Source organism: Syngnathus scovelli, chromosome 12, assembly GCF_024217435.2.
Source record: "Syngnathus scovelli strain Florida chromosome 12, RoL_Ssco_1.2, whole genome shotgun sequence".
NCBI lineage: Eukaryota > Metazoa > Chordata > Actinopteri > Syngnathiformes > Syngnathidae > Syngnathus > Syngnathus scovelli.
The window spans coordinates 3,807,779-3,818,201 of record NC_090858.1 but is presented as its reverse complement, the minus strand read 5'-3'; the positions used below and the strand labels follow the sequence as shown (position 1 = coordinate 3,818,201).

The window sequence follows — 10,423 nt, the reverse complement described above, 5'->3', positions numbered from 1 at the left end:
CACACTTTGGAAGCAACGCCAAATAACGCTTGAGTCTGTTTTGTTGTTGTTGTTCTGGGGCAGCTTGTTTCACACTTTGTAGGAGGGGAGGGAGAAAGTGATACATCACCCAGCGAGATGAAAACAAAAGCTTCTTTGTGTCTGGCCAAGACTGTGACCTTGCTGGATTTTAATTATGAATCTCAGCGTCATGCTCAATCACATGAGAGAACTTTGAAAATATTATAAAACTGATAAATGGTTCAACCCTAACAGAGAAAGAATGGAAAAAATGCAGCTTGTGATGCCCATGCAGACCTGATAGAAATTTATGGGTGCTCATGACAGACACACCTGTGTTGGATGAAAAGTTGGCAACCTCACTCACATCTCACATGGATTCGAGATTCTCGATAGCCACCTTTGCCTCGCTTTGGCTGGAAAAACTCCCAACCAGTGCCTGAAAGTAAAAGTTGAAATGTTGACTCACTCATGGGAATACACTACAAAGTTTAATCGTTGAATATGTGAAATTGCACAAGTGTGTCCAGGCAGGATGATGGTACAGAAGAAAATGTAGGAGACTGGTAAAAGAACTGAGACTGGAGGTGAATCAACTGGTGGGAAGTGTTGAATCACCTCATGACCCTGCCATAGATACAAGTGTAACCAAGAAATAGTCTTAACACAGGGCCTAAAGCTAAAACTAAATTGTATTTTTACTTAATACTGTAGCGTGAAAGGTAACATTGATAGAAATTTATTACAGACACAAATTTAATTTGAGTGAAACACTACCTGGATGTAAATTAACGGAGTTTTAGTGGGGTTTGAGTGCGATGTACTTAATACTACATTTCCCATGACCCTCCGCGGGCTTGCGTCATCAGCTTTCCACCAATCACAGACTTTGGAGGGCTTATGAAATCCAAAACAAGGAAATGCACAGCAGAAGAATTTAGTTAAAAAAAATAGAATATCTGCTCGCAGTTTGTATTTTTTTGGAAGATTTTGAATCGTTTTGACTGCGAGCTGCTTTCTTCATGGAGGTCACGCCGAAGAATGAGTCATCTAAATCGGTATATAATTGCTCACCGACGAGTCCATGTGGGATCGCTGAGACGGTAATTTGTGTGCTTTTTCACTATTTCAAGTCGTCACTGTCATTTCAGACTATTTACTTTCTAAAAAAATAAAATTAGCAGTCTAACTAAATCAATTAAAACAGTTCATCTGCTACGTGCAATGTTTTTGTGATGTCCATATCAAATAACATTAAGGTTAAATGGCAAGTCTTGTTGACAGCAACTCTGCCATCTTGTCTCCACAGCCTCAGCAGAAGTTGAGCTCCTCCCTGAAGGAACATCTGAAAAGAACACGCCGCTCCTTCACCTCGCCCTTCTCCGTGGCCAAGCGCCTTTGCGTGGACGATGAGGATGACCAACGAATTCCGTCATGTTCCCAGACAACAGATGACGATGTTCATAAAATTCCTCCTCAGTCTGCCAACTGCCAGGAACACAGACCTGGGAGTGAAAAGTTTTCCTGGAGAATTCCTGGACCGGCGCACTCCCACCCTGAAGACTTTGCGCAACGACGGGAGCGGCTTGGCAGGGAGGTGAAGGACAAGGGGGAGACGTTACGCCGATTGAGGATGGTTAAGATGTATAGGAGCAAGGTGGGTCACTTGATGTGGGCGGTGGGGGAAGACATCCTGATTATTTCTCAACTTTTCTCCTTCTCTAGAACGAACTGGCGCAGCTTCAAAGCTTGATCGACAAGTGGCGGAGTTGCGTTCAGAACGCGTTGTACGAGCTCCAGTCGGACGTTCCTGTGGAAGGACGTAAAGCCAGCCTGTCTGAACTCATCGACCTCTTTGGCCTGGATGAGAAGATTCTGCACTTTGACCGCACGGAGGAGGACTTTGCTTCATGAATGTGTATCTAAATATCTAATATATCTTTTGTTGACCAAACTCTTCTAAATAATAGAAATGTTCAATAATATGGCATTCTTTATTTGTTGCTTGATTTATAGTTAGGGTCTATTCAAGAGAAGTGTAAATAAAACCTGATTGCCTGCGTGAGGCTTAGTCGTATTTGATCTGCACCAGCGAAGGGACGTTCCTCATCTTCAAATGCTGCGCCTCGGTGCTGAGGAAGGCCAGCTTCTCCATCTGGAGCCTGGCCGTGTCCTTCAGCCGCTGCACCTGCAGGACTTCCTGGTAGCGCTGCTCCGTGTTCAGCGCTTCGTTTTCTTCAGAAGCTAAAAAAAAAAAAAGGGTTGAAATTTCGAACAAGTCTGTAATGTGTGATTTGGTTACCCGAGGCTTCGTAGATGTGTCTCATCTGCGACACGGTCACATGCATGTCCTGGACCTGCTTGTCCAAAACAGCGTTCTTTTGTTCCTTCATGGCCGTCTGAGCTCGGAGGTGTCTGATTTTTTGTTTGCGAGTCTTTACGTCCTTCTGATAAGCCTTTGAAAGTTTCAGAAAAAAAAAAAAGATGGAGGCTATGGAACTTTTTGTTCCTGGTCTGCCATATTTTTGCCTTGTGTTACCTTCACTTGCAGGGACTGAGCCTCCTTCAGCGATACCGTCTGCTTGCACACACGACTGTCGCTGTCTGTCTTGAGATACTGGGAAGAAAAAAAAAAGAAGTCCAGAGCGCACGCTGTTAGACTTCCCGTTGCCATGTTGGCGTAAAAACAATTGCGCAATAAACCTTACGACCGCACTTTATGGTTTTGTTTGTATTTAAACGTTTGAATTGTCACCGTTCCAGAGGCTTGAGAACAATGGCAGGAAGCAGCGCTGTAGGCCACAGGAGAACCACCTGAACGTTTTGCCAAAATAAACGGGCATCTGGGCTCGGAGCGCATTCTCATGCACAGTCATCTCCATGTTAAAAATAAGACGCGTGACTCATCAGATCTTTATGGAGCCTGTTGATTCTCCAAGCTACTCGCTCGCTGTGGCCTGGACAACGTGTGGGAGTATCTCCTTGTTAGGTCGGGTGTTTACTTAAGATTGATGCACGTGTTTAAATGGCCATAAAGAAGCAGCGGCTTTCACCTGAAGATATTGTGCTGATAAAAAAAGCTTTACTAATCAATCTGATCATAAATCTTTTGATGGGAGCCGAAAATTGCTTTATGACTCGCTGGCATTTATGAAAGATTGATAAAAAGGTACACAATCCAAGACCTCTTTGTGGTCCTCTGTGAGACGCAGCTTCTGGATGTCCCGTTCTTTGTTCTTGAGATCCTCTATCTGCATCCTCCTCATGGTGTTGTCCCACTCCACCTGGATGATGCCCTTACGGAAGTCTTTGGTCTGCACCATGGTGGTTATCTTCTGCTCGCCGAGGGTCTGATTGGACAAATCGGTGTTTAGTGAGGTGTTGGTTGAACTGGTGAGTGCGTTCAGCTGACCCTGATAATTTGGTTGAGTTCTTCCACTTTGCTCCTGTGGATAAGAATGGAGTCGCTGTAGTCGGGGATGAAGTCCGTGTTGGTCACCTCGACCTGGCCTTGTTTGAGCAGGAACTGGACCGTGATGTCCGTCAGGAAGTTCTGCATCTTCTCACGCAGGCTATGAGACCCAATCATTTGTTTGCAAGCCATTTAAAAGTCACTTTTTCGTCAAATAAAATAAATGGAGGGTCACAGACTATTCAAGTTCTGTTGTGAGAAACTCAATATCCCGCTCGGCGGTCTCGTCCTCTTCTCGCTTCTTGAGCAGACTCGCTTGCATTTCAGCCAGAGTGGCCGCTGTGGATTTGATCTGCAGAAAAAATGCCATTATGTTTTTTAAACAACATATGAAATTTAACAATGGGAAGGTGATGACAAATGTTCCTGCTTGATTAAATCAGAAGAGCACAAAGTCAGAAATGAATGGTTGTCTTCACAACTGTGTTTGGCGTTCCACAGGGTTCAATTATGGGGCCCCTGCCGTTTTGTTGCTTTTGTATTTAAATGATGGTCATTATGGTGATAGACAATTGTGTAAAATAATTTGAATTCATTGTGTAAAAAATCTTTACGGTGTGATCTTCGTGAATATTAAATCGTCACCTTATGCTCCGTGTCTATTTTTGTTTGGCGGATTTGACAAAACTTCTCCCACACTGACTGGTTCAGTCCCTCTGGCATGTTTCGATGAGAGTCCAACTCATCCATGGCATTTTTCTTGTGACCTCTGAGCAGAAAGAAAATAAACTTCTATGACATTCACTCCAAAAAAAAGTGGTAATAATGACCAACCTTGGTCTTCGCTTGAAGAGTTTATACAGCTGATCAACATGAGCTTTGTGTAGATTAGCAAACTCCTTCCGAAAATCTTTGTCCTGAGCCTTGAGAGACATTAAATGGTGTGAAAAGGCGTTTACTGGCAAAGAGGATGTTTGACTTACTTTGTCATCTGCCACAATGTTCTCATAACTTTCCTGGAACGATTCCACTTCTTTTTCAAATGCCTCAAGCTCTTTGCCCATTTTTATCTGGAATCGGAGAAAGAAGATTATGGAGGAATTACATGGAACTCCAGCAAATTGGATAAAATATGATTTTACCCTCTGCGCAGACATTTCTTTAAGTTTTTGCGCCAGCTCCATTTCTTCATTCTTCATAATCTCTTCCATGAGCACTGAGTAATTGAGAGTTTTAATCTTCAGTTCTTCCTGTGAAATATTTTTTGGGAGGGGGGGGGGGGGCACACTTTTTATATATGCCAAAATTTTCAAAAAGTTTAACATCAGTATGGAAATGAATAATTAAATATTTGTTTGGTATGCAAAAAAAAAAAAAATGTGTGTGTTGGCTGTTCACCTGACAAATCGCCATGTCGGATTTCATTTTCATCTCAAAGAGCCTTTTCAAACCTTCATCAAAGCGGTCAGTGGCGTCTTTGGTAGCTTTCTGAAGGCTTTTGATTTCGTTTTCCAGGGACTGAGAATCAAAGTGATCACTAAGAAAGTATTACGTCAAAGCAGGTGCGGTGGAAATTTGGAATACCTTTCTGTATTTCTCCTTCTCTGTGTCCAGCTCTTTGACTTTCTTTTCATATTCTTTAAATTGCTTTTTCTCTTCTTCGCTCCACTGGTTGTTAGGTTTGGCCAGAACAAACTCGGGCTGGGGTACTTCCTGTGGAGTACATTCAATAGGCACTTCCCGTATTTCCCGTTTTGGCCCGGTTGTTTTATTCAACAGAAAACGCTTGCCAACGAAGCAACTCGGGTGGGATGTCTTGTCATGAGCGCAAGCAGACCCACCGCTTTCAGCAAACTGTCTTTTTTCACTTCAAGAACGCCCTCCATCATGTCATCGAGAGCCCTTTCTCGAACATCGTCGCTCTGAAATAGACAACAAGTTGTGCAATATTTTTATATTTAACTCATTCAGTGCCGATCGAGTTCAAATGGATATTTGACGTCTAAAGAGTGAATGAGTTCAATTGCAGTGATGTGACATAACCTTTAAAAATTTTGATATTGCTCCAAAACATCACTATACAGGACCTAAAATAATAAAATTTCCACTCGTGTTTCTGCCACATTTTTCGTAAATGAGTCACTGTGTGGGGCTGCCCGCCATGTGACTGCCCGTTTGATTTCCGTCACTATTGCCGACGTTGGTTTTTCCAGACGGTCATGTGAGAACGCCCGAAACCAAAACAAAACAAATAAATAAACAGCAGCATTAAGATAGATCAAAACAAAAGTAGCGAGCGAAATTTAAGTCGGCCATTTATTAACACTCCTCAGCTTGACTCTTCCTTTTTCTTTCTAAGTGTAATTTACCGCTGAGACAAGTATGCATGCAAAGGTACAAAAGCTCGCCGGTTGGTCCGGTCTCCAAGCCAGGAAGAATTTGGAGCAAATCACAAAACAGGAGCTTCAAAAACAAAGCCACGTTTGTTTTGGCAGCGTACCTTGGCCGCCAAACGCTTTTGTTCCTCCTGCCTCTTCCGTTCCTCTTCCTGCTCCTCTTCAGGGGTGAGGTACTTTTCTGCCTTGATCTAATAAGTCACGAGAAGATTTCCTTTTTAGCCATAACAAATGTGACAGGTGAGATTGCAGATGGGGGTCACCTCAGAGTCGTCCACAACAAACACCCTCTCGGGCACCTCCCGGTCATTCAGGACGGGCACCCACAGCTCCTCTTTGAGCTCCAGCTCATCCAAGACCTCCTTCACTTGCTTGTTCCTCTCTTTGACGCGGCTGATCTCCTGCACCTTTTGCATATACACCTTGTCAAACTGGGTGTTGAGAGCGACCTTGATTTGGTAGATCACATCCTGGATATTGGGAGGGTGGGAAAATTAGAAGACAAAAAAGAGGAATGTCCTTCTGCATCACTCACGTTTTTTTTCCTGCTTATATTAGTTTTTATTCCATAACTTTTTGAGAATATTATGATAGCATATATGAAAGTTGCCCACTAGTGAAGCCATTATTTTTATTGCTCACGGGCTCCCTCTACTGTAAATACAGTGCAGTACAAGCTGACTTCATCTTGACGCTCTTCTCACCTGAAGCAGAACGATCTGGTTTAGCTTCTGCTCGGTGGTGTGCAAGCTGAACTGGTCGTAGAGGTAAGAATGGGACACTCCTAGCTCGGCCGAGTAGCTGCTCGCTACTCCACTGCCCTCCGAGAAATCATCGGCTTCTTCCTCCGCACGTTTTTCTTGGGCCGCCTGGAATGAGCACAGATTTTGTTGGATAATACTTTTTTTGGGGGTGACCAAGAATGGAAATTTGTAATGACTTTAGAGTCTGTATCTGTGATTTTTTTTAAAAATTTGAACTACGATGGTTTACCGCCAGTTCCTCCCTCCTGCAATTCTCAACTCTTCGCAGGGCAGCCAATTCGGCCTGCGGTCGCTCTTTGAGCGGGTAGTTTGTCACCTCGTGCTCCGTATGAAAAGCCTGTTAAGTAAAAAGCGCATTTTCGTTCCCGTTTCAATCGAGTCGGAACCCGTTCCATACCTTTACAGCTCTATCTTTAACTTTCAGAGAATCCCAGCAGTCTCTCTTAATGACATCACGCCTGTAGCATCGTTCCAAAATCTCCATCTCAATTTTATCTCTCACCTGCGATCAAGGATCACATCAGAAATGGCATCTGAGAAGAAGAAATATTTCAAAGCCGTGTTACCTGAGACACTTCTTCATCCAAGGCTGCATCGTACATCCTCTGCCTGTCGTCGTCCACGTTGAACTCCTTCAGCTCCAGTCGCTCGATTTCGGGGACACGCTCGTTTTCCCTGATCATCTCTTGGATCTGAGAACATTCCGTCAATCACTGTATATTCATAGAACATAATTGATGCCACACTCACAGTGCTGCGGATCGCCTCCATCCTGGCCCGCAGTTGCTCCTTTTTGTCTGAATAGATCGGATCATCTTCGCTTAGATGCTGCTAAATGAATAGTACAAATGAATAAATACATAACACTCGGAGGTAAAAAATAATTTGCAACATAGTGTACAGAAGATACAAAATGGAATATGGTTTACCTCACTATCTTTTGGCGCATCGGGGTCAATTTCAGGAGACTCAGAATTAACATCCATGGTGGACTTATCACATTAGGCATTCAAGACTTTAGTTCTATTGTGCCTTGGGGAAAACCAGACAAAACATAGTACAGTCAATGTATCAGTATTGACTGATTAATGTAGTCACCGGATTTTTATTTATTTATTGCTGTCTCCTGTTTCGCCACAAGAGGGCACTAAAACAAAGCTTTGGGTGAGTGAATCTATTTTCGGTTAAATTAAGCCATTAGTTCCTTGCCTATTAAAATGAAAACAAAAAGTGTGCACGCAGAAGGAATAGGACACAGCATTTAAGTAAACATCTACATGTAGAAGTTAGATAAATTAGTCAGAGGGCGATGATGTTTTGTCGAGTCGTATCATTAATTGTGCGAGGCGAATAAAACTCACAAACACGCGACAGCTTCTTTCCTTTGTCCGCTGAGAGGAAAAATATTCTTTTATTTAACATTTTATTTCTGCTACTCCAAAAATGGGGGTCAATATGCAGAAATAAGAGAAACTCCCGGCATATTGGTAAAAAATAGACGTTTGTGTCGCGGTGTAAAGTCTGTTTTGACAGTATCACTATGACAACCAAAGGTGAAAGGTGAAAGTCATTCGCTAACACGTGACGTCATAATGATGAGTGATTTTTTTTCAATAAATATTTCTAGCTAACAATACAAGTTGGCATATGTCAGAAGTCATTTCCTGCCCTCAAATTATCAAATAAGCAAACCCTAAAACTCACCTTAACCTGTAAAATGTGGAAGATGAATACAAGTTCAATACAATTTGTGTCCAAGACGAGATCAATAATAATATTGTTTGTTACTGCCTGACTTACCCGACAAAACCAAGCATGACTACAATTTACACTCCAATTTCTCAGAAACCTAATATATTAATTGTAACCTTAACGAGACAAACTACTTAGTGAGATTCTTACGTTCAAACCAACGACACGACGACCATTTTTTGTGTATCCTTGGCAACCAGAAATAAGAGCCCTTGCCACGCCCATTTTCTCCTTCAACTGTCATTGGCTAATGCGTTTTCCCGGAAGTGAGCGCAAAATATAAACACATTTTTACCGTTTGTGGTTTTCATACTTGCAAGATCTGCAGCAAATCGTCCTGTACGTCAAATCGTTTGACCGCAAAAATGGCAAGTGTGCAGTGTGTATCCAAAGGTAAGACGTTTAATATGTGTTTTTACCATTTAGCGAAATGTCACTTATGAAACCGAGGCTCGGCTACAATACAACGCAACTAAAATACTCCCATTGTGCTTTAAAATTTACTTCTATGTGACAATCAGTGTTTTTCTTGACAAATTTATGTGACCTCACATTTATGGAGACGTTAAGGTAGAGTGGGAGTGCCCCGTTAAGTTTCCTTTATTTTCATACTAGTGATCGTCTCGTTGTAATAAACAATCACGTTAATGAAATGAGATTATAATTAGGTGAGTGGCAAAAATGCAATTAACATGGCAAAATTATGTTGATGGTATGCAACAAAAAAAAGTTCCACATCATCGGCGTGTGACTCAGCATTTTTTTCAAGTGTCTTGCGCAACAATTGGGCGATTTCATTTCCTCCCCATGACAAGATATTTGGAAACGTCCAGTTGCAGATTATTTTTTTTCTTTTGCTTACAAATCTAGTTTGAGAAGAAAAAACCTGCCTATGATACAAATCCCCAAGTATGAAATCAAATATAAATCAACATGGAGTGTTAATAACATTATAAATATTCTTTTAGGGTGTGCTGCGCCTGGACCGGTGCCAGCCGGCTCCATCAGACTGTACAGCATGAGATTCTGCCCATTTGCTCAGCGGACCCGACTGGTGCTGAATGCTAAAAACATCAAGTAAGTAAAACACAGAGTGATTTAAAACCGATCGTAACATTTTGTTTCGTACATTAGGCACGACATCGTCAACATCAACCTGAGAGACAAACCTGATTGGTTCCTGGAGAAAAACCCTTTGGGCCAAGTCCCTACCTTGGAGACGCCGGCGGGGGAAGTGATTTACGAATCCCCCATCACCTGTGAGTTCCTGGATGAGGTGTATCCTGAGAAGAAGCTACTTCCCGACACGCCCTTTGGAAAAGCCCAGCATAAGATGTTGCTGGAGAAATTTTCCAAGGTCGCAAAATTTGGTCATGGAAAAAAAATTAAAGTCAATTTGCGGAGTATTAAGAATGGAGTTTCAATTTGTGTGACAGGTAACACCACTAACCTACAAGATTCCATTGGGCAGACTGAAAGGTGAGGACGTCTCTGGACTTCATGCTGAACTGAAGCAGAAGTTCCGCGAACTCAACAAGGTTTGTTCACATTTTTTTTCGTACTTTGGAGTATCAAAAAATGCTTGCTGGCTTTTGTTACATACCACATATATTCCAGGACCTGGCAAAGAAGAAGACAAAGTTCTTCGGCGGCGATTCAGTCAACATGACTGATTACATGATGTGGCCTTGGTTTGAGAGGTTGGAGGTCTTCGAGTTGAACGAGTGAGTAGTTTTTCCAAAGAGCAAAGATAAAAATGATTTGGAGTATGAGTTAAAATCCCCTTTGACCTCCCAGCTGCTTGGATGATGCACCTGAGCTGAAGAAATGGGTGAAGTTCATGTCCGAGGACCCTTTTGTGAAAGTTAGCGGGCACAGCGTGGACATCTACAAGGCCTATTACAAGACCTACTTGGAGGGCAAACCCAATTTTGACTACGGCTTGTAGACGTGAGACAATCTTGACCCACACCTTTTTTTTTTTTTTTTTGTACAAGTGCTGAGTCACACCCCACTGAAGAATAAAACCTGTTCTGGTACTCTGCATGTTGCCAGGACTGAATTTTGCAAAGTCACCTTATTGTCTGTCAGCAATTAAT

At 42.4% G+C, this 10,423-nt stretch overlaps 3 protein-coding genes across 3 annotated transcripts; 2 read left to right on the top strand and 1 right to left on the bottom strand.

The window, feature by feature from the left end:
- The first annotated feature begins 856 nt into the window (after nt 1–856).
- Nucleotides 857–2,065, top strand: sfr1 (SWI5-dependent homologous recombination repair protein 1). The gene is made up of 3 exons (XM_049737067.2): nt 857–1,103; nt 1,310–1,657; nt 1,726–2,065. Exons 1-3 carry the CDS (start codon nt 1,023–1,025, stop codon nt 1,912–1,914), a joined length of 618 nt encoding a protein of 205 aa, XP_049593024.1. The 5' UTR covers nt 857–1,022; the 3' UTR covers nt 1,915–2,065.
- Nucleotides 1,976–8,513, bottom strand: cfap43 (cilia and flagella associated protein 43). Its single transcript, XM_068652611.1, has 21 exons — nt 7,502–8,513; nt 7,323–7,403; nt 7,139–7,264; nt 6,970–7,074; nt 6,802–6,909; nt 6,513–6,677; nt 6,072–6,278; nt 5,913–5,999; nt 5,254–5,334; nt 4,997–5,125; nt 4,811–4,930; nt 4,555–4,662; nt 4,396–4,482; nt 4,247–4,335; nt 4,058–4,181; nt 3,652–3,764; nt 3,413–3,572; nt 3,186–3,350; nt 2,540–2,617; nt 2,303–2,456; nt 1,976–2,244 (listed from the first exon to the last, which is right to left on the bottom strand). Exons 1-21 carry the CDS (start codon nt 7,556–7,558, stop codon nt 2,069–2,071), a joined length of 2,520 nt encoding a protein of 839 aa, XP_068508712.1. The 5' UTR covers nt 7,559–8,513; the 3' UTR covers nt 1,976–2,068.
- Nucleotides 8,514–8,555: 42 nt separating this feature from the next.
- Nucleotides 8,556–10,399, top strand: LOC125979035 (glutathione S-transferase omega-1). The gene is made up of 6 exons (XM_049737066.2): nt 8,556–8,717; nt 9,293–9,401; nt 9,459–9,681; nt 9,761–9,862; nt 9,942–10,048; nt 10,122–10,399. The coding sequence occupies exons 1-6, from the start codon at nt 8,690–8,692 to the stop codon at nt 10,270–10,272; spliced, it is 720 nt and encodes a 239-aa protein (XP_049593023.1). The 5' UTR covers nt 8,556–8,689; the 3' UTR covers nt 10,273–10,399.
- Nucleotides 10,400–10,423: the final 24 nt, after the last annotated feature.

Coding starts and splice junctions, on each gene's coding strand:
- sfr1 (XM_049737067.2), top strand. CDS start 1,023: ATGGAGGTCACGCCGAAGAATGAGTCATCTAAATCGGTATATAATTGC. Junction 1,104..1,309: donor CATGTGGGATCGCTGAGACG/GTAATTTGTGTG, acceptor TTGTCTCCACAG/CCTCAGCAGAAGTTGAGCTC. Junction 1,658..1,725: donor TTAAGATGTATAGGAGCAAG/GTGGGTCACTTG, acceptor CTCCTTCTCTAG/AACGAACTGGCGCAGCTTCA.
- cfap43 (XM_068652611.1), bottom strand. CDS start 7,558: ATGGATGTTAATTCTGAGTCTCCTGAAATTGACCCCGATGCGCCAAAA. Junction 6,678..6,801: donor GCAGGAGGGAGGAACTGGCG/GTAAACCATCGT, acceptor TGCTCATTCCAG/GCGGCCCAAGAAAAACGTGC. Junction 3,351..3,412: donor AACTCAACCAAATTATCAGG/GTCAGCTGAACG, acceptor TTGTCCAATCAG/ACCCTCGGCGAGCAGAAGAT.
- LOC125979035 (XM_049737066.2), top strand. CDS start 8,690: ATGGCAAGTGTGCAGTGTGTATCCAAAG. Junction 8,718..9,292: donor TGTGCAGTGTGTATCCAAAG/GTAAGACGTTTA, acceptor ATATTCTTTTAG/GGTGTGCTGCGCCTGGACCG. Junction 10,049..10,121: donor GAGGTCTTCGAGTTGAACGA/GTGAGTAGTTTT, acceptor TTGACCTCCCAG/CTGCTTGGATGATGCACCTG.